Below are 22,984 nucleotides of genomic sequence, written 5' to 3'. Positions count from 1 at the left end.
AAAATCCATTACATCACTTGGGGGTTTCATTGAGGTCAGATGCATTAAAAGAGAGAGAAAATGTTTTTCTGGATGCCTTCAAGGCATGCTTAGAAAACATTTGCTAAATATTTTCAAGTAAACACATACAAGGCAAATTCACAAATGTTACTGACTGGAGCAGAGTGCCACTAAGAAAAATACCTCACAGAGGTTGGTAAAAGTGTAGCTGACAGGACGATCCAATGCCCAAAGCCATAAGATGAAAAGCATTCGTGCTTCTAGATGGATTTCATACTTTTAATTCAAAGGCCAAGTCTTTCCTATAAATTATACTCAATTGTGATCATTTTTATAGTACGCTTTGCAAAAAAATAAAGAGGAGAGAGCCCTGGCTCCCCACCACTTTACTGAGCAGGGCCGCAACCAGTATTTGTGCTGCACTCTCCTAATTTCTCATCTGAATTGACTTTCTACTTTCCCAGCAGGCTCAGACTGGACCCATGATTCTTGGCATTTCAGTGAGGTGAGCATGCACAGTTGTCACTTGATCGGTCAAATATACTAGCCCTGCCATTAAAAAAAAAAAGACTGACTTCCATTGACTTCAATGAAAGCTGCACTGGTTTAGACCAAGGACTGAATTTGGCCAATACAGCCTCTTTCTTATATAAGTGGGCTGGACAAGAGGCATCCTTTCTCGGCATCTATATCCAATCCAAATGGAGCTGGTATAATGCAAGCTTGTTTTTTCTGGATACATCCTGAAAAATTCTTCCACACAAACCACAGTGAAGCAGATAAAACAGTTTATTAAAGAGCAAGAACAATTATTGCATAAAAATAAGCATTAAGTGTTTTTAAAAAAGTAGAATTGATATTTCAAAAGAAAGATGATCTGATGCTTGATCGTGAAGAGGATCCACAAATGGAGCAGCTCTAACTTGGCTGACCACAGCATGGGTGGAAGGGGCTCATGAACATCCCCTCTCAGCTTCTCCAACCACTAAACCCAGAGGCGGATCTGTGAAACAGCAGCACAACACAACAGTGAAAGCTAGAGTCCCTCTTCATCTACATCAATCTAGAAAATCTCTAAAGCTTCCAAGAACCTCCATACCAATCAATGTGCCACTGGAAGTTTTTTTTTTAATAGAATGCATTGGCACTTCCTGCACCTTTCAACTGAGGATCTGAGAGAGCTTTAACGAAGCACAAAGTTTAAATGACTTGCTTAAGGCAACCCAGCAACTCAGTGGCAGAGTGGGGAATAGACATCGGAGTCTTGCCTCCTAGGAGTACTCTAAACACTAGACAATAAAGCCTCATTTAGATCAGGAAGATGATCTAGTATTTTGCACCATATTTCCATTTCTACTATAGGGATAAATATTTACCTATCCCTACTATGCATTTTGCGACCAAGAGATAGAAGTACTACATAATCCCCTGTAAAAGAGATTTTTCAGTTAACTACACAGGAAAGCACACAATCAAGAAACTTCCCATCTAGATACTGAGCTGTGTATAATACCATTAAAAGGAGAAATGAGAGTGAATGAAATAAGAATCCTCTTTTACTGCTTAAAATTTCAACTAGGATTAGCATTTTAGTGTGCTTTCCAAAGCTTCCTTTCACACATCACCTAGCATTAATATTCTAGTTCTTTTTAGATGTTTAATGAAAATCAGATACAAGGCAGTGATGGGTACTTACGAGTTAGATGATCCAAAGCCAAAGCCTGAGAGAAATGCAAGATTAAAGGAGGATTATTGTTAAAGGCATAGAGAACGCATGTGACACATAGTATGGTCACCCTCCCATATTCCCTTAGAACTGGGGTTCTCAATTTTTTCGTTCTGAGCCCCCCCCCACAAACGTGCTAAAAACTCCAGGCCCTACCTGTGTCACAACTGTTTTTTGGCATGTAAAAGCCAGGGCCGGCATTAGGGGGTAGCAAGCAGGGCAACTGCCTGGGGCTCCACACCACAGGGGCCCCTACAAAGCTCCATTGCTCAGGCTTCGGCTTCAGCCCCGGGTGGCAAGGCTCAGGGTCTTGCTGTGTTCGCCTGGATTCTGCCAGTTAAGATTTCTGGGCAGAGATCCACCTGATGCCTGTTTAGCCTTCGCTCGCTCAAATTTGTGGTAAAACCAAATAGGAAACTGAAAGATGCATTTATTGTAATCAGAAAGGGAAAAAATACACCTCAATTCTCCTGCTCCCAGTTTCGTAAACCCCAAACTGGTCAACAACGGGCAATGGAAGCAAGCGTCACAGCTGAGCTCTGAGGAGGACAGGCACAGGGATAAGCTAGGTCTCTCCCACTTCACTCTCTGACAGGGACATTTCAGCTCCTCATACCTCCTCCACTTGACCCAAAGCCAGAGAAACCACTGCTTTGTGTGCCAAAACCAGTAGTCTGTTGGGACAGCAACCCGAATGTAGGAGCATTTTGATTTGCCAGGGTGCCAAATGATGCAGTATTGTTACTGGTGCCACCAAAACTGCAATTCAAAGAGAAAACACACACAAATATTTCATCACTCAATAAAGGAAGACCACGTGTTTTCCCCCACCCCCTGAAAGTAGCACCTCCTGAAGCCCACAGAACCTCTTATTATATACCCACTCACTGAGAGATGCTTATTTCTTGGTTTTACTAAGAATTTTGCACAGTACTACAACCCCCCCTCTGCCCACCTTCTCTTCAGAGGAAACAAGTAGTGAGCACATGGAGAAAAAGTTCAACTCAACACATGATAAGCAACTGTGGTGCATTTTCATTCCATGAAATCCCAACTCCTGCCATCATGGGGAATATAATATATCACCCCCCACCACCCTCACTTTTTATCCATCCAGCTCAAAAGTGCTGCATCATTGCTGTATCTTACAGAGGGGGAAAACAGAGACAGAGAAGTTGTGTGATTTGCCCAAGGTCACACAGCAAGGGGTATGACAGCCAGGATTTGGAACCTAGTCTCTTGATTCCCAGGGCAGTGCCTTATTCAGTGAACAATGCTGCCCTTCCATAAAGTCTTCTTCAGCCTTATTTCCTTCTCCTCTCTATTTTGAAGTATGCATCATTCTGCTTCCTTCCTGAACCTCCCCTTGCCTTTGACACTTCTCTCTCACTTTACCTATTAGAACACTTAATTTATTTACCTCTTTGTATTATTAACTTTATAGCTTTTGGGGACAGTCTGTCTGAAAAATGATACTCAAATGTAGCTTTATAGAGAGAAACCAGATCTACCCTTCCCCACTTCACACCATCCCACCAAGCATTGTACAGGCAAATATTTCCTTTTTAAAAATAACCCACCACCACCAGTGGTGAAATGCCACGATAATTCCATCTAAAGTGGTTCTCACTGGCACCAACACTCTCTCACAATTTTGTAGGTTATATTTATGCTTGAAAACAATGGGCTTATACCACAGATATAATATCTGGAACTGGGAATAGTGTGGGCATGAGCTATCCAAGTTTCTCATCACAAAGCTCTGATAATGCACCCCAGTACTGAGTAATGCAGCCAGCGATGCCAGTCAGGTTAAACAGTATGCTTGTTTCCTGATGCTGATAAAACGTCAAGTAGACAGTAGGCTGAGCCCAGCAAGCTCCATTCATTTGTGAAGCTCAATCTGAACCGACAGTGAATTAATCCACTTCTCCATTCATTCAGATCAAGGGTACATTCTTTGAAGCATCAAAACATACATCTCGAAAAGAGACAGCCCTTGCAGAAGTGCTGCATGCAATTCTCTTGATAAAGAAGAAAGTAATCCTCTCTGCCTTGCTTTCTTTGTTTAAGAGACAGTTGTCTATGCAGGTAGTTTCCATATATGGTATTAGATTCAGACAGGCATTTCAGTCACTTTGCCTTTCAACACTTAAGCCTGCTAGCCACTTACAGCCCTGAATAGGACTGTTGATGTGGCTAGCTGCAGATGGCTCTGGCTCTTGATTGTAAATGAAATGTGGTATTGCTTTTCTTAGTATTTTTTAAGAGGGGGAGGAAGGGTCAGCGTTTGACAAGGTTTTTATGACTGTTCTGTCTCCCCAGGCTCTGTGCCTCTATCAAATAAACCATCTCTACTAGCTATGAAAAGAACTGGAGGTAAAATTAGCAACAAAGAAACCTGTGGTTTAACTGCCTCAATCTTTCAGCTACTACTACAGGCTGTTGAAAGAGACTAGGAGAGGAAAAAATAGAAAAATTACAAGTCATTGCCATTGACTTTATTTTAATGGCATAAGTTCCATTTCTAGAGCTGGAGACGCCACCTGTTAACACCTTAACCTATCAATCTGGTTTTGACCAACTCCTCTCCCAGATTCTCGGGGATTTTCTCATGCAGTGTCACTGTGAGATTGAGAATTTGGAGGGAGTTGACATTAAGGTGGTGACAGTGAAGGCCCGCCCCCATCCCAAGTTGTTTTTAGATTTCATAGAATCATAGAATATCAGGATTGGAAGGGACCTCAGGAGGTCATCTAGTCCAACCCCCTGCTCAAAGCAGGACCAATCTCCAGACAGATTTTTGCCCCAGATCCTTCAAGGATTGAACTCACAACCCTGGGTTTAGATTTGATAAAGAACTTTGCAGGTATCAAGAAACAGAAGCTGCTTTTTGATGCACTTCCTCAAAGCAATGTAAGCTGTTGAGAAATGATGCAACTAACCACATGACTGAGTTTGCAGCACTGTCTAATGGGCTGAGCACAAGCCTGAAAGGAGCCGAGTACTAATCCTACCTCCAACACCTTGGGCAAATGACTTTACCTGCATTTCAGCTTCTCAACCTCTCTCCGTCCCACCCACCCCCATCCTGAAATGGGGGTGGGGGGGAGGAGGAGGAGGAGGCACGGACAGATTCCACTACCGCGGGGAAAGAAGGGGTTGACAGGAAAAGTTTGGGCACAACTGATTTAGGCTAATTAGGGTGGGATTTCAATGCTTCCTAGGGAATTTGGACACCCAATTCCCCCCCCCCCCTTTTTTTTTTTAAATAGGGACACTAAATCTCTTGGAATAAGCTTTTCAAAGCTGCCTAAGTCTCTAGCTTCTAAGGCTGTGAAGAAAACTGAGTGCAAGCCATTGAAGTGCTTGCTTCCCAAGTCTTCAATTCCTTAAACAAGAACTCTCATTGAGATGTGAATAGCTACATTGCTAAAAATGAGATGTCAACTCTGAATCCTAATGATGAGACATGAAATTTCAGTGCTGCTGACATTAGCTATTTGGTGCATGTGTGTTTTCAATACAAAATTCTATAGCACAATAGCAACTGGAAGCACTATGGCAGAGCAACATAAATTGAGTTTAATATCCAATTAAATACAGTTAGTACAATATTCTTTGTTTGCTTTTTTATTTGAATTAAAAAACCCTCCATTTTTAGCTTATCTGAAGAGACTCTCCAGTCCACTGCACTACTACAGAACTACAGAATTCAGGGATCTTGCAGCAGAATTTACAATGAGCTTGCCACGGAATACAGTGGGCCTTGGAGAACACCTAACTGACCACCGCATGAAGGTGCTGAGAATTAACTACTTTACATTCGCAAACCCATCTTGAAGATGGAAAATACTGGGGTGCATTATGTAAAGTTGGTTCCTCTCTGAACCCAGTGCAGACACGTGTGAGATGTGCAAACACTGAGATTGAGGAAATTACAACAGAGTGCAAAAAATAAAGGCTGGGTGGTTTTTCCACTGGATCTTGCAACAGACAGTTCTCCAAGACTTCCCTGCAGAAAATGATTGGGACTGATTATTATTATGGGATGTGTACATACAGGAAAGGGTCGCCTTGAAAGCTAGGTATCTACCAGCAACTCTAAAGTGTGGGGTGGAACATTTGCAGCTTCACAAGGTTTGAAATCATGTACTTGCTAGGTCAAACTGGGAATAAATAAAGTGCTGTCTGCTGCGAGATAAGATTTCAGTGCCAGGTAAGTGATCAAAGATGGAAAAAACAGGTAAAAATCAGTATTCCATCTCTGGAATCAACCACATATTACTAGTAGGGTCTGTGCAGGCATGAGCTATCATACTGAACTCTTCTCAAAATCTCTCTCCCACCCCAAAAGTGGGGTGGATTCTAGAGATTAAACATATTTATCATTCCAAGCCCCTTTGCTTGGCACATTTAGAACTAGATTGGAATGCACACTAACAAAAGTGAAAATAGGAAACAAACCGGCACTCAGATACGTGAGCTGGATGGCCTAGGTCTTTCTCACTTCTGTATTCTAGGATTCAATATGATAGCTCCCAAATTAAAATGAGAACCTGTTACTTTCATTTGGGCCAGCATGGTCGGAATCACAAAATACTGTTTTTTGCCGTTTTCCTTTCAGGTGGGCGTTTCTAATGAGGAAGCCCGTTGCTCAGCAATCAAGCTTAGATCTCTAGACCCTTCTTTATGTGCAGAATTATTGGATACAGAATGAAGTATAACAGTTTCAGACAAAACAAGAACACTGATTTCCCAATCCCTAGACCCTCTTTGGCTTACCCAAATCCTCCGGCGTTGGCTGCAGCTGTACCCTCGCCGAACACTTTGCCTCCCGTCGAGCCCAGAGGGCTTGTAAAGGCTGGGGCTGAACCGAATGCTGGCACCCCTCCAAACCCAGGGGACCCCCCGAAAGTGGGAGGGCTGCCAAACACTGGAGCAGCACCGAAGCCACCTGAGCAAAACAGAGGCAAAAAAGGGACAAGAACATCAAGTAAACAATAACAGAGAAAAGAAGAAAAACAAAGTTAGATTTCCAAGTAGACATTCTAGAACGAGGGCGGACATTCCTGTACATGGTCACAGCCTTATCTATGGAACTTACAGCTACAACCAAGCTTCCAAAATGCAGCACATTTTATTACAAAAGGCCTTGGTAGGAAAGCTCGTGAATGTGTTCCAATACCAGCCCAAAGAAACAGACTATCCAATGGAAAAGTGCAGTTTGGGTTGCTTGAGCAGCTGAGCTTGATTCCCAGAATTACATTTTAGAGAGCATAATTTTCAATTGAAATTTAGATACACATAAGGGGATATATACAGTGTACAAAGACCACTAACATATACTCATGTATACATATAACATATTACATATAACATGTAAGACCACTAACATATACTCATGCTTGTATGGTGTGAGAAGGAATCAAAACAGTCTACTTGCAATTAAAGCATCTAGTTTATATAAAGCAAGTTAGCGAGTATTCAGGTTAATGGGTTAGACTGGCAATTAAAAATACATGTGGCAATAAATTATAGACTGATGCTTTTCATTTACTTAAACAATGCTCATGCATCCTTCATCAATGATCTCATGTCCCTTACTGCAGAAGGGAAGAGCTTAGCTTCTGCAGACAGTTTTACAAACCTAATCACCAGGAATTAGATAAGTTATTAAGGTCTGAAGGAACTCCTGTGCAAAGAAAAAGAAAAACAAACACGGGATGACAAATTCCCTGCATAGGTTGGGTCCACTGACAACACCCCCAACAAATGCAACAGGAGATATTTTACCATAGGTCTGGGTTTCTTCCTCGCTCTGAGTCCCAGCCCCTCTCAAACCCTGTGGGTCTCTTACCCTCTTCCCCCTTGGGTGGGGTTACCCTTAGTCCTTAGACACTGGGGGAGGGAGTCTCCCTGCCCGTCTCCCTTACTTTGGTTCTCTGGTCTTTCAAATCTCTCATACATCTCCAAGCTCCAATCCTCTCTCCTTCCTCCTCTTCCTCTGACTGCCTGAAGCAGGGGGTTTTATTAGGTTCCTGACAGGACCTTAACTGACTACAGGTGCTCCAATTAACCTGTAGCAACCCTACCTAGTCTACAGGGAACCACACCTTAATTAGCCTAGGGCTTATATATTTCCCTCTACCACCACTCCCTGGCCCTCCTGTATCCCACTATGTTCTTATACGCTACCCACCATAGCATCTGAGCACCTCAAACAGTAAATTTACCCTTAAAGGACTAATGAGGGAAGGAGATTTTTTTTTTTTAAACTTCCAATTAGAGATGGGGAACCAAGTCACGAGATTACGTGCCTTGTTCATGGTTGTGCAAGAAATCAGTGGCAGAGCCAAGAATTAAACTAGGCATCAAGGTCCCATTCAGTGTCTTAACAACTTCCTCCTTCTACACAACCTAATAAAAACCTTTTATTAGGATTTTTCTACTCTACATTCACTCTGCTGATGCTGTTTGCCTGTTTAGAACTGACTACATGGATCTCAAAGGGCTCTTGCTCGTTTGTTCGATTAAGGCTGAGGTTTGGGATAACACCATGCATTTTAATACCCTGGGTGAAATTCCAGTCCAGGCCAAGATAATGGATACTGTCTGGTTGTAAACACAAAGGTCTGGAAAAAATAAAAGCTGGGGTTGAATTATTGAAAAACAGATCAGATATCCGGTTACACTTTCTTTCTAGAGACACAGGTCTTTACCTAGCTCCTTGGAGCTTCGTTCTGGACCGGACTCTCTTGTATACTGTGTGTTAATGAACATAAAAATGAGAAGGCAACGCAATATATAGACGGCAAACCAGGAAAAAGAAAGCTCTGTAGCAAGTCATGCCCCTTCTTCATCCCACACTAAATAGGAAAGGAAACTACAGACTATTTTTATGGTGTCTAACACTTAGACTTGGATGGGGAAACGGCTTCAAGGAGGGTTCCACATCAATAAATCGCCTTCTACGATAACCTGCCAGAAAATCCCATCTCAAGATTTATTTTGAAACTGGAGTTAGAGAATTACCTCCTTTCCTTCAATAAGGAAGGAGAGGGGAGAATCATTCACTGAAACCACCCATCTCCAACACCCAAGATAAAAGACACAAGGCTGGCCTGATAGGCAGAATGCTTGATATACTATCGCACAGAAAGTAGTATTTAGGAGAAACGCTTGACATGGTTACTGGGGCAAGTAGCATCAACTGACAGTATCAGCTACCTCACTTACCCAAAAGCAAAGTCACCACTAGTGCCATGGCTGCCATGTTAAAATACTATCCCATGAAGGACCACTTCTGTAAGGGTATGTTGGAGCATCATTCTCCGAATTCTATGGTATCAACCTTTGTATAGACTTTTCCCAAGGAAACTCCAAGTTGCAAAGGTGCCAACTGGAAGAGTATTCTAAGGTTAGAGGAAAGAATCCTTGTTTCGTCTAACTCTTTGGTTTTCTATTTTTGTTTGGTAATTATCAAGGCAAACAGCTTGCTGGGTTGAAACAGACTTCATATCACAGTCACCGTTACTCCCATTGTTTGCAGTGGGCAAATTACCAGGGAATAGGAAAAAAGGATTAGGCAAGATTTCCAAGAACGTAATAGTCAACAGACCAGCATGAAGGACCATGTATTTCAGTGTTCACTACAGACTAATTATAGAAGAGAAAGTGCCACATGTATAACAGCAAGCTCAGACTGATTTTAAAGAAGTAAATCTGAAGCTCTCCTGACTTGGACTTTTTGGGGAAAGTCCCACCAAAGACACTGATGCATACAAGGCCATGATGGGTTTATGTCAGAACGGGTTACACAAGAAGGGAATTCGGGATCATCAATAGGCTAAAACACCCAGTTCACAATAAGTTCTATAAATCACATTGCAGGCTACACTGTCAGTGAGCTATATACGCCTGGCACTAACGCTTACAGCTCACTTCCCTACAAATGGAATGGCGGTTTCTGCAATGAATCCTGTGAAGATAAAGTCTACTCAGTGTTTTTGTGCAGTTCAGGTTCTAAATCATTAAGTTTTGAATCTAGCATCTGAATTTCCACTTGCTGGGACCTGTTTTTTTGAAGGAGATAGATGGTACCATATGGAGGAGTATCATGCAAGGGCAATACTCATGCATATGATCTTCCATACACTGGGTCTGGGGTGTAGATCTCTGACTACTGGAACACACTACTCAATATCTTACAAGTAAGTGTGGGTGTTTATAGCGGGTTTGTTAATACAGTACCTGCTTTGGTTGGACTAGAGAACCCAAAGCCTTGAGCGGCCACGGTCCCGCCTCCAGAACTGAAAGTGCCTGTAGGTTTCTGCTCTCCATAAGATGAGTTGCCAAATCGAAAGGTCTTGGCCCCATTGTTTCCAAATAAGCTAGAGGTATCTAGAGAGATGAAGGATACTCGTGAAGCTCATACGAGACAAAAAGACGCACGTTCCCAAAAAGCACATAATGAATATTATATCCAAAATGGCAGTCTATGGAGAGAAACTGAGCTTGTCCTAATCCTTGTTCTAATAAACTGCACTAGTAGCCACTTCATTGCCTCATTCTTCACTGACAAATGTAACTACTGTTATCTCCAGTGTTGACCAGCTCGTGAGAGACTTTTTATTGTACTAAGTGGAAGTCAATCTTTCAAATCAGAAATTGTGGTCACTGGAAACAGCCACTCATGGTGACACAAGTTTACCATCTAGATTTCATGCCTTGAAAAGAATGATTATGAGACCTAGAGTAACCGATTCTTTGAGACGTTGTAGTCACCGTGGATCCTACTGTAGGTGCAAATGCACTTTTTGCACACAAGTTCAGAATCTTTTGAACAGCCACGTCTCTTGGGGCCCTGCATGTGTCCTATGCCTACTCATGCTCCCGTGAGGGATGATAAAGGTTGGAGCAGCCTCCCTCTGTTCCCTCACAATTCGTAGCCCATGTTAGCTGAGGACTCCAGAAGCAGAGATGGAAGGCAAGTCATAGGATCCACACTAATTACAACATCTCAAAGAACCGCAGTTAATGTAGGGTAAGTAACCATTCTCTCTTCTTCGAGTATGTCAGTATGGATCCCACTGTAAGTGACTGGCAAGCAGTAACCTCTTCAGGATGGAGGAGTGCCAGGTTCATCAGTCAATCAGGAATCTGAATACTGTTCTCCTGAATCTGGCATCGGATCTATCAGCCAAGTCAAATGCATAGTGCTTTACAAACAAGCGTGGATTGCCTCACCTAGCAGCCTTGCATATGCGCATTCTGGCACATTTTGGAAACAAGTTGAGGATATTGCCTAAAGTCTGGTAGACTGATTCTTGATGGGCAGTGGGGAGCTCATAATAGTGCGATATACTGAGTTACCCTCTTTGTGATGAAATAACTGAGACTGGCGGGTTTCAGAAGCACCAACAGTGCAATGGTGGCAGATTGTACTGATATTGGCCAGACTGTCGGTGGCACATCCACTGCAGATGCTGTGCTGAGCATATGATGTGGTGTTTGGGGTCTCTCTGCTCTGGGGCTGGTGCCGAGAATGTCTGCCTCATCTATGATGCCAAGGAGGTGCCTGTTGGTGCACGTGCTCCCGGTGCTGACATGGTTCTTTCTGATCTCTCTTCACTGGAACCAGAAGTGAGCCTTGTTGCTGAGGCATTTGCTGAAGAAATGCTCCTTGGTTCCACCATGGATGAGATCTCCCCGAGGTCTGAGGCCACCTTCATGGATTGCTCCAGGAGGTGCAGTTTGAGCCTTACATCCCTTGATTTTTGGTTGCAGGAGGAGCAGCAGCAGCAAATGGAGCATTTATCAGCAATGTGTCCTTCCCTGAGGCAGAAGAGACATCAGCTGTGCTTGTCTATTGGGGGAAACAGACGGTTGCCTGAAGGGCAGGGTTTAAACCCTGAGGGCTTAGAGTTGCCATTTCCAATGGTTGTACAACCTCGCTCTGCTGGAGAGTGGGTCTCCCCCTACAGTCTCTTCTCTCCCCCCGGGAAGGTCCAACTAAATGATAAAATCGATAACTAAACTAACACAAGTGAGGAACAGTTTTCGCAATAGTTTTTTCAAGCTCAGACAAATGCTGCAGCAGGTCAGACCCTCGCTAACTTCCACCTCACCATCATGGGTGGTAAGAAGGGACAGAGGAGGGGAGGGACTGCTCTGCCTGTTAGGCACCCTTACAGGGGAGCACAAGGAGGCACGGGGCACACACAGCTGATGGACACAGCTTTTCCAAAGATTCCAAAAACTCACATGTACACATCTACATTGGGATCCACACTGAAACACTTGAAGAAGAACTAAAGATTCTTAGCCATTGTGGCAGGAAGAGCCAGGATTTCTTGACATGACACACTGCAGTCTAACTTGCAACTGCACTTGTGCTCTTACAGCTTCACTGGCTAAACAGGGCCTGAGATTTTTATCTTCCATGAGACAGAACACAGTTTATGGCTTCGTAGTCCAACGACCCTGAAGGGCCTAAGTCCTTCTTTGGTGAACTATTTGTTTTCCATTAGCATGAAGATTAATTTTAAAGTTAGAGATAGGTGAACTTGCCAGGACAAACAAACAATTAGTCACAGCCTTTAATGCCGGTGGACTGTTAAAAGGGTACAAAGGGACCAGATTACTTCTTAAGTGCGTTTAAATGGTCCTTTCAACTATACAGAGCTAATGTGGCTGCTTCCCTCTCCTCCCTACTTCCACCTGCTGGTAACTGCATTGCTCCCTTTCAGCCAGCCTACCCACTAGATCCCTCTTCTCCTATTTCCCTGATAGCTGTTGGACAAATTTACAAGGGAAGAAGAATAAAGACACTCGAAGCTCCTAATTTAGTAAAAGGTACAGTTGATAAGAAAAAAGGCTTCTAATTTTGTTTAAGTATAGATGTACTTGTTAACATGCTTATGCAGACCACTGAACAGTCTGCAACAGATACATGCATAAGGTTATGGTACTCCAAGTATTCCAAACTGATTTTCAATTCTGGAGACTGGTGGGCATGATATTCAGTCAGTTTCACAGGGAATTACAAAGACCAGCTAGTTCAGAAAACTTAGACTAATGCAATTTTAGCCCGATAGCCCTGACGATACAAAACTTTACACTAACAGCCAATAATTTGAGCCTGGCACTAACTACTAGATCCAGAGGCAAATTTCTGAGGAATTCCCCTCCTCAATACACACAAACATCTAGATCGCCTACAAAATCCTTAGTAGGTTCCAGAGATTCTCTCTGTTTTAATATTTCATGACCAACATAATACAGATTCCTAAAATGAAAAATCACCCCTATGCAATTGGCTTTTGAAAAGGCATCTTAAAGGGAGCATATGCCTTGCAATGACTCTCTGAACAGGCTTAAAGTCAGCCCCCAGGACAGAACAGCTTGTCCAGGAGTAACCCATTGAATGTGTTTAAAACTCCCCCATCTTTTTACACCATTAACTACATTTGTTGCCCTGTAAAACATCCATGTGAATTAAATGCATTCTGAGATTTCATCATTTCTTTGATATCTCATCTTGCATGTGAAAAGTGACAGAAGGCCTGTGAAATTGTGCGCCAAAGATTTAATATATTATCTTATGCATACAGAAATGCATCTGAAGGAGGAAAATGGCGTCTCAATTATACGCTGCTCATTTCTACTGGCTTTGTTTCACTCAAGCCCACGATCCTTAGCTATTTGTAAAGTTGTTCTATTGATTTATGCAGATCAGTGGATTGAAATACTCTTGCAGTGAAAATAACTCACCTCTCCCTCCGCTACTCACTCAATCCCCATGCACCAGTTGCTTGATTAGTCAATAGATTTCTGATAGTTTGTTAATTAATAAAATGAAGTTAATGTACTTTCCATTTGAGAGACACACTGGGACTCAAGTCCTGAAGGTAATAAATTTTGGCTTTGGTATTAGAGAGAAAAAGGCACCGATTCCAGCTGCAAACAAAGTGTGCTATTAACAAGGTTGTGTTTGAAATGACAGACTTGCCTTCGCAGGTAAAGTAGTGTTACTGCTTCCTTAATGGGACAAAACTGCTACTGCACCTAAATGGGGAAAATCTAAGGATCTTGCTTAGACCAGGGAAGAGGGGGAAGAGGGTGGAAGGGGGGAGCAAAAGGACACAGATCACCCAAACTATATTCCAGGGTGTAACGTCTGAAATGCAAGTTAGTGGAGACTGGATTTCATGCCATTGTAAACCTCTATCTAGATTTTTATATTGTGTTCTTCATGTAGTATCTCAGCACATTACGAAGTAAAATATTCAAACAAGAGGACAAGTCTTTGGTCTTGCTCCCTCCCTCCTCCTGCCCTTTCTCAAAGGGATAATAAGATTAAGTTTTCAAATGTTACTTAAGAACCTACATCCTGTTGACTTTCAAAATACCTAAGTTACTTCTGAAAGTGGCTGTAAGTGCTTTTAAAAATGTTATCCCTGCTAACCAGCGGCAGGAATCAAACTATACACACAGCACTTCAAGAACCACAACTCAGCAATGTGTGAGTTGAACTTTCCACCAGGTGGTGGTTTTGGCCTTGAAAAATTTACAAGCCTGCATAGAAAACAACTCCACTTTGATGGGCAGTTACCCTGAGGGAAACGTGGGTCATTAAATGACCTCTGCACTTTATGCTTATGAAAGTAGGAGCTATGTAAAAGGGCATGTCAACTTGTCTCTTCAGTACAAGTCAGGAGAAGGTCCTTAAAAATCAAACTATGCTGAACTCAATACCGTAAAAGAGAAGAGGCTAGCACTTGGAGATGCGTGTAGATATGCATGTCAGAAGGCTCCATAGCTTGCTGTAGATTAGATTGTAGTTAACAGAACCCAACTAAATCTCCAAGAAAGCTGTGTTGCAGAGCATGCCTCACTTCCACTCAATAGCTCCCACTTTCAAGTTTATTTTTTCACTGTTACTCAGACACTAAATGCGCTCTCACTCTATAAAATCTGAACTATAATTTCTCTCTAAATTTAAAAAGCAAAACCTTGTTGGGTGAAAGGGGGAGGGACTGTCTGCAGCTATGTGACCCATCTACACTAGTTTTGAAATGTTTTGAAGTGGACCAGAACACTTGTCCAGAATGAGTGCAATTATACTGGTACTGGAAATGCTTATGAATTGTTAGAAGCACCTAAGGGCGTGCACATCCATATTGTGTGTTGTTTTTTTTAATCCAGCCTCCTGACCCAACAGTGGAGATGCTAGTTTTCTTAAGCAGAAGGGACTTCACAGTCTTTTGAAATAACCTCATTTTTCCATCCTTGCTTACTCATTCCTAGATTTGAAAGTAAAATCACCAGCATCACCTTTAGTCTAGGGATTAACAGAGACGGGATGTTTGTACAGAACTGCCTGGGATCTGAATAGTAAGTGGATTCATACATTGAATACATCTGTTGTATTTAAGTACAGTGCTCCTCCTTGGCTCCTAAATATCTTGTATCACACATCAATATGAAAAAGACTGCTAAGATACCCTGAGAAAGGCAGGTTTTAACATCCAGCTTAAAAACTGAAGTTCACTGGTAAAAACTTACAGCACTGAATTTTTAAGACAATTACATTTTGGCACTGAAAATCCCTACAAAATATGCACCCTGTTTTCATACTTCTCCCTGTGCACATGGCTGTTTATTTGGAATATTTCCCTGTTCATTTTGCACAAACTTGCAAAGGAAAGTAGATTTTGGAAAGGTAGCGCGCCCCCCTTCCAGCACATCCCCCTCCAACCACTTCCCTCCGTTGCTTAGTAGGTCTTTCATGCTATCATGGAAATTACCCAAGGACAAAACGACCACCACAAAAGCAAGACGGGAGCTCAGTACATTTTACACTCGTTTCCTTTACTTACTCTGGGAAGCTGCAGATCCAAATCCTCCAGTGGCAGAACCGAAGGGGTTTTTATTGGCTGCATCCTGGCTTGGCTTTCCTCCGAGGCCACTGAAGAAACCTCCACTTCTTCCACCACTTCCAGACCCAAACAAACCCCCACTGGAAGTGGATGACTGCTAAAAAACACAAAGGGCACAAGGCAAGGAAGCATTATAGGTCGCTGTAAAAAAAGCACATATATGCAGCTGATTTTAACCGACCTATTTCCATTCACAATAGTGATACAAAAGGGATGAGAAGCTAACAAGGTGATCTCCTAAGGTTGAACAAAATCAACATCTGCTTACGTCTCTCTCAAGCTTTACTGACACTGGAGAATTGTACAGTTGTAACTTGCACCAGGTTGGATACACTAGGGCAAGCTGAAATGGTGCATCACATCCACACTAGCCACCCTGTCTCACATCCACATAGTGCAATCCCTGCACGTATTGAAGGGCCTACCACTGTTGCACCTAGCCAACATTTCCATATACAGCTCACTGGCCCTTCCCTGGAGCAGGAACATAATGAGTCCATGGTATGCGTGTTGACACCTGTTCACACTGTTTTGTTCCGTTGTCTGCTTCAAATGGTTCTGTCTTGCGCAAGAGTCCATGCATGCCACAGAAGGGCCAGCGGCTATGTCCTCTCACTCAGATGCCACAGTGGTACATCCCTGAATAATCAAACATTACTGATACAGCCTCGGATAGTTTTTATTTATTGACTATAAAACAGGTTCTATTTTGCTAGATACAACCAAAGTTATTTGGACCAGTCTATTTGCAAGTACAGGGCCCTGCCACGTACACAGAGACAACACACATAGTAGTTACCTGGCCAAAGACAGTGCCCCCAGTGTTGGCTGCCTGTCCAAACACGGAACCTGTGTTGCTGGAACCAAAACCTGGCCAAAGAAGAAAGGGAAAAGATGCTCCAATATAATTCCATCTTGTGCAATACTATGGTACCAGACAATTTAAAAGGGAATGCTATTCAGTACCTCAGAAGAGAGTAATACAGAGGCTCCAGTAAAAAGGAGCAATGCACTTCAAGATCTAAATGATACTTCAGTTTTAACTTTATAATACTGTAAAGGTTACCACCAAATGGAGCTGGAGTGACTAGGTACATACCAACACATGAACGGTATAAGACATAAGGGTAAATATTATTTACATTTTATTTGAAAGTCATTATCCCCTCTCCCCCATTTAAAACAAACAGGAAATAAAATCAGTTTTAGTGTTTGGGCTGCTGTTAACAGTACTGAATTTCCGATTGGATTTCTGTTAACATCACCGTAATGCTGCAATCTATGAACAAATGCTGTAGGATTTTGATTTCCCTCGTGTAGAGAGGATCTGAGCTTTGTTACCTAAAGATTCCAGTTAAAGATAATGAAATGTTTTGATTAAAAAGAACTCCCGACTCCATTTCCCAGTTCACTTAAATACATACTTTGTAATAAGATTTGCAGTTTCTATAATTAGAAGCACCTTCCTTTAGCAGGAGTTCACTTCCTCCAGACTTAAGTATTCTTTATTACTATAGTTAATGCAAGAGGCAGGTCTCCTACAGTCCCATCTGTTATAATTAAATTAGTCTAATTAATATTATATAAAATGTATTTCCAATAAAACTACTTTGCACTTAGCACCTTTCATTCAAGGCTCTCAGAAGGCTATAACCCTGCCTGAACAGAGAAGCAATTTGCTTTAGTAACATAGGTAACAAGAGAAAGACTGGCAAACAAGGTTTTGGCCTGTGTAAATATTCAATTTATCTGCACAGGCAGGGACTCTGAAGCCACATTGTCCCCCTTGTTTATTTGCAAGACATTTCATAAAGCAAAAGCATACTTAGCTAGGTGACTAGTTCCTCATTAACCCACTGCTCTGGGGTGGCTAAAGGTATCTGGTTTAGTCCCTCAGATCCTGATGTAACAGTACATCTATATGCTCTGACTGCATGTACGCAATACAGTTCACTTAAGAGGGTTCTTCAGCTGTATTAATTTCCTCACTGTTACAGGCTTACCTTAGATCTCTGTTTACTTTAATGTAATGCTCTGAAGTCCTTAAATAGCCATTTAATTCTCCGTAATTTGAGACTACAATGAATCCAAAACACTTGAATTATTGGTCAATGAGCAGCACAATACACTGCTCAGAATCATGTCAAGGGATAGTTAGGAAAGGGAACCTAAACCTGTTACGTCTTTATTCAAACAGAGCTCCCACTGAAACTATTAGGATTAAAGCAAAATGTTTAGCTTCCAACTGCAGGTCTCACACATTCCTTTGGAGTTGCTATGTCCACTGCCAGCAGAAGGCATCAAAATTAGTCCTAGTTTTTTCTAGGAAATACTGCTCACCTACCTCAACCTGACAGCTGTATTCTAACTAGACTACCCCATCATCACCACTCGCTCTTACCTGAAGCTTGACAGAAGCTGAATCCAGAAGATGATGTAGTGGTGGTGGCAGGAGTGTTGTTACCAAACACTGAGCCACCCTGTCCAAAGCCAGCACTCTGCCCAAAAACTGGAGCACTGCTTTGCCCGAATAGTCCACCGCCAGTGCTGGCAGATGGCTGGCCGAAAGAAAAAGAACTTGGACTGTTGGTGCTAGATGGTGCTCCAAAGACATTCCCACCGCTTGAAGTTGCAGTGGAGGAAGCCGGCTGGCCAAAAACAGGCATTGTTCCAAACCCAGTTTGAGTGAAGGTAAAACCACTTGAAGAACTGCTTGCTGGCTGTCCAAAGGCTGGTGCTTGCCCAAAGGCTGGTTGACCAAAGCCACCTGCAGCTGCTGTGGTGCCAAAAGCAGATGCGCCAAACCCTGAGCCAGCTACTTGAGTAGTAGCTGCAGTAGTGGAGACAGTGCTGCCGGTGTGTTGACCAAATGGAGAAGATGCTGTGGTAGCTGCTGTTAGCGGTCCAAAAACAGGAGTGGAAGGGGTGGTGGTTGTGTCACCAGCAGGCTGACTAAAGGCCGAGGAAGAAGAACTGGAATTTGGAGGCTGAGAGAACACCGAGGAACTTGAAGAAACAGTCTCAAATACAGAAGTACCTGCAGCTGGGCTTTGAACAGATGTATCAATATCCTTGGTGGTAGCCAACGTGCTTGTAATTTCTGCAGAAGGGGCGATGACAACATCTGCTGCAGCTGCGGTCACTGAAATGTTCTGGTCCAGTGGGGCAGAGGTAGAGACTGGAGGAACTGCCTCTGCCTTAGACTCAGTAGCACAGGTAGCTGTAGAGATTGTATCCGTGGAAGGAGTCAAGGAGGTGCTAGGACCCGTAACATCTGCATCTCCTGCTATAGACTGAGATAAAGCAGGTTCGTCTTTAACAGAATCGGACAGCTGTAATTGTGGTTGGGTTGTTTGTGGCTGAGAAGTTAGAGGTGCAGACACAGTTGTTAGTATTTCAACTTCAGGTGGCTTTTCAGACAAAGGTAGTAGCTTGACATCCCCTGCACCATTACTAGAAGTTGCTGGGGATACAGCAGTTGGTGCTGAACTCAAAAGACTTTCAAATGACAGGGATGCTGAAGTGGAGAGAGTTGCAGGTACAGAGGCGGATGTGATACTGTTTGCTTGTGGAAGGCCAAATGAAAAAGCAGGCTTGCTGCCACCTGAAGATCCTCCAAGACTAAATACCCCAGAAGACCCGGTGCTGGTTAACTGGGCATTGCCAAATATGCTGCCTGTAGTATTTGTGCTGACTGATGTGGATGCTGTACTGGTGGCCATGACTAATGTTGAAGCGGCTTCCGCAGGTTTCCCTAACTGCAGAGGGCTGTTAAAGGTAAATCCAGAAGGTATTGTGGATGTTTTAGTTGGCTGTCCACCAGCAATGTTGGTAGATGGAGCTTTAACATTGACTTTGGTATTATCATCTGCTTGACCAACCCTTAATCCTGAGAAGCTCCCAAGAGTTTCCCCAGCCATATTACTCTGAAATAAATTATCTCCTGGCTTTGATGGAAGGACTTCCAGTTTGCCAGAGGTTGTGGAGGGAACAGAAGAAGTGGCAGACGGAGCAGGTTTGCTGTTCGTCTGGGTGGCATCTACAGAAGAGCCACTCGTCATGGAGACTCCTGAAATGTTGGCTGGCTTGGTGGACCCAAAGGTAAATGAGCTCTCAGGAACTGTTCCAAATTTAGTACCCCCACCAAGTGAAAATGCATCAGGCTGACTTGACTCTTTAGCAGGGGCTGTCACTGCTACAGAGACATAAAAGGAATTAAAATGAGTTACAGGTTGCAATGCTCATTTATCAATCTGTATAGGACCAGCATGCTGAGTGCTTTACAGACAGGTATGAAGAAAATGCTCCTACCTCAAAGACTTTAGTCTCATGACTATCAGATGATTAACTATACCTGCCACTTTCTCAAGCCCTGCTTTCATGAGGGTAACAATGGCTATATCTGAGGCCCATTTCATTATAGATAGGGTTATAGCCATTGTACGTGCTCTTACTTCCTTCATTTTTCAACAGTTATAATTATCTAACTAAAAAGCCCACTCTCTTTACTACAGTACATCTTGCAGTTACCTCCACTTTTTATACCCTTTATGTACTTAGCAAAAAGTTCTGCCATGCAGTGAAGAACTGGTAGTCTAAAGCAGTGGCTCTCAGCTAAGGTTGGGTCACAAAGCTGTTTTCTGGAAGTTGCAAAGTTTTCTACAGAATTAAGTCTTTTTATATAAAATCTTAGCTATATAGAGAGCATTAGCCACTTTTACCTAGTCTATTATAATCTTTGAAATACTGAAGAAAAGCTCTCAAATGTAATAACATTTATTCAGTATATAGTTATCAGAATGTGCAATTTAGTATGCAGAAAATTTTCAGTATGATTGTATATTTTATATATTTCATCACATTTATATGCCTACTTTGGACATACAAATATGGTACAATATGCTTAAATTATCTATTAGTTTTGTGGTATTTAGACAGAGCATAAGAGACTTGACATGGGAATCAGCCAATAAAAAGACCAAGTAGTTTTGGGACCAGAGAGAGAGCAAGATTGAGAAGCCCTAATTTCTATTCTCTGCCCTTACTGACCCATATTTTAAAAAATAAATTAAAAGGTCAAAGTGATACAGACTAATATATACTAGAAACAGACATTGATTTAGTAGGACTTATTTCCTCATGAAACTTTAAGGTCTTTACCAATTTTCTTCACTCAATTCCCATCTCCACCATAAATAGCTAACCAAGGCTAGGGTACTCTTGCTGATCCAGGGAAAGTATCTTGAGGAACTGAAATTACTCATGTGTAATGCAGAGCACTACAAATAGTTCATTAGGCCTGTTGAACCTTCCAATCCCCCTTCACCACCGTTATTTATCCAAATTTGTAAGATCTTGATCTGGAAGTGGAAGATTAAATTAAATCAGTTCTTCCCCCTTGCAAGAGATGGAATAATTGCACACTGATACAGCAGGGGCTCTTCCATCCAGGTAGTTACTGGTAAATATGATCTACCAAAGGATTAAGTAGGAGAGGCAGCCTGCCTGTTTTTCACATCAGCTTCTGAGAAGCATGCAGCTATAAATCGTTCCAAATCACTCACCATATACATGTTCTACTTAAGGCTGCTGGCACTAGGAAGCCAGCCACCTGTACCTATGCCATTTTAAAGCCTGCAGATTAAAGATAGTAGAGGAAATTTCAGATACTGCCCTTTTCATGTGCTAATACTTCACTAGATATTCTTGGGAACAAATATTTTGCTTACTCTTAATTGAAAGGCACGTGGCCTGGATTCCTGCATATTACATGGCTTAATCCAGCATATGGATACAAAACACAATATTATTGCAACTACTGCAGTTTTAACAAAAAAGCAGCAACAGAACACAAGAATTGTATGCATGGAAAAGGCAAATATTCATCTAGAGGAAAAATAGAAAAGATGTTATTTCACACTTCACATAATTTACCTTGTGAGGCAGAAAGGCTGGGTGGTGTTGATGCAGTGGATGTGGCCGCACCAAAATTAAACCCAGTCCTAGGGACAAAAAGAAAAAGGGACAGAAGATATTTAGTTTATATAGTATTAATACTTCCTTCCTCATGACTAACACAGCCAGTGAAACCCAGATTCCCAGCACAGAGGTGTACAAAATCAGGATTTGTGTACGTGGGTGTATGTATCCCTGCTTCCCTCCTGCAAACCTGTTATGACTGGAAATACTTCTGTACAGCAGTTGACACATGCAGGGAGAATGGCTTACATTTGTTTCCCTACATATGACAAAGCTCTTAGAAAATTATAGACAGTAAGAGTTCAGTTCAATTCAAGACCCTTCTGACCACTTCATCTTCCCATGTCCTTTCTCCTCTGCTGTTTCGCTCCTCTCTTCCATTCACTGTTAGGAAAGGCTCCATACAACAAGTTGACTCAGCAGAAAATGGATCTGGTAGAGACTAATGGCAGCAGCAGCTACAGGAAGCACATGGATTTATTTAAAATCAAGTGACAGCCTTAAAGCCAAATGATTTTTTTTATATCTATATGGATATAGACATAGCTAGATAGATATAGACTTATGGGATAATTATATGCACTTTACTACCACTCATGAAGGAGGAAACCATCCACATTATATACATTAAAAGATTATTTCCACAACTCAGTTAATAATACAAACATACTTTGTTTGTAAGGAGAGGAATTCTTGAAATATATTTTAATCTAGTTTTAGCTGAATACAGAATAAAGCCAGCATAATGAGGTCTGTGATCCTTCAGGGAACCTAAAAGCCTACAGGAATTTCAGCATTCTGGCCACTTCACCCTGAGTCTCTGAGACAGATGCTGCTGCTGCAGCTTTAGGAGAAAGTCTGGGTTGTTTCATTACACTCTGCTGGCACAATCACAGAGGCTCTACATCCAGCGGATACACTCTAGGCTCTGACAAGGGGGCTGTAACTTGAGAGGGTTTTTGATTTTCTCTTTTATATCCAATTTTCAACTTCCTCCTTTAAAGATTAAATACCTGGGTCCTTTGAAGAGTGCAATAAGTCAAAGAGCTTACGTGTTATACCCAACATACAGATTAATAAACTAAGGCAAGAGGGATTAAGAGACTAAAATCATAGGAGAAGTGGCAGTCTGCAACAGAACTCGGGAAAGGGAATTCCCAAACCTCTGTTTTAAAATACTTGCCTACACCTGCTTCAAAAAAATTAACTTGAATGGTAAATACGCACAGAATATCTATTTTACCTGCCTTCACCAAGTACATTTAAAAAATATATATGTTTATAATTTTTTTTTAAGCATTTTAGAATAAACGTGATAACACCATGCTTTTATCTC

General features: G+C 42.1%; 1 protein-coding gene across 3 annotated transcripts in view; it reads right to left on the bottom strand.

Moving 5' to 3' along the window:
- Window positions 1-758: 758 nt before the first annotated feature.
- NUP214 (nucleoporin 214) overlaps window positions 759-22,984 on the bottom strand; it is a 71,250-nt gene continuing 49,024 nt past the window's right edge. For 2 of the 3 annotated variants that reach the window (XM_044992687.1, XM_044992688.1), the window contains exons 28-36: window positions 21,604-21,671; window positions 18,071-19,864; window positions 16,469-16,539; window positions 15,610-15,766; window positions 9,980-10,129; window positions 6,512-6,683; window positions 2,343-2,485; window positions 1,697-1,721; window positions 759-1,003 (exon numbers count right to left, since the gene is read on the bottom strand). In XM_044992687.1, coding sequence (XP_044848622.1) covers window positions 970-1,003; window positions 1,697-1,721; window positions 2,343-2,485; window positions 6,512-6,683; window positions 9,980-10,129; window positions 15,610-15,766; window positions 16,469-16,539; window positions 18,071-19,864; window positions 21,604-21,671 — 2,614 coding nt within the window. In that variant the 3' untranslated portion in view covers window positions 759-969. The remainder of the gene's footprint in view (window positions 1,004-1,696; window positions 1,722-2,342; window positions 2,486-6,511; window positions 6,684-9,979; window positions 10,130-15,609; window positions 15,767-16,468; window positions 16,540-18,070; window positions 19,865-21,603; window positions 21,672-22,984) is intronic. The other variant, XM_044992689.1, reaches the window with a different exon arrangement.

This window comes from Mauremys mutica, chromosome 18 (assembly GCF_020497125.1).
Source record: "Mauremys mutica isolate MM-2020 ecotype Southern chromosome 18, ASM2049712v1, whole genome shotgun sequence".
Lineage (NCBI taxonomy): Eukaryota > Metazoa > Chordata > Testudines > Geoemydidae > Mauremys > Mauremys mutica.
Note: the sequence above shows the minus strand (reverse complement) of the source record. Positions and strands in the feature narration are given on the sequence as shown.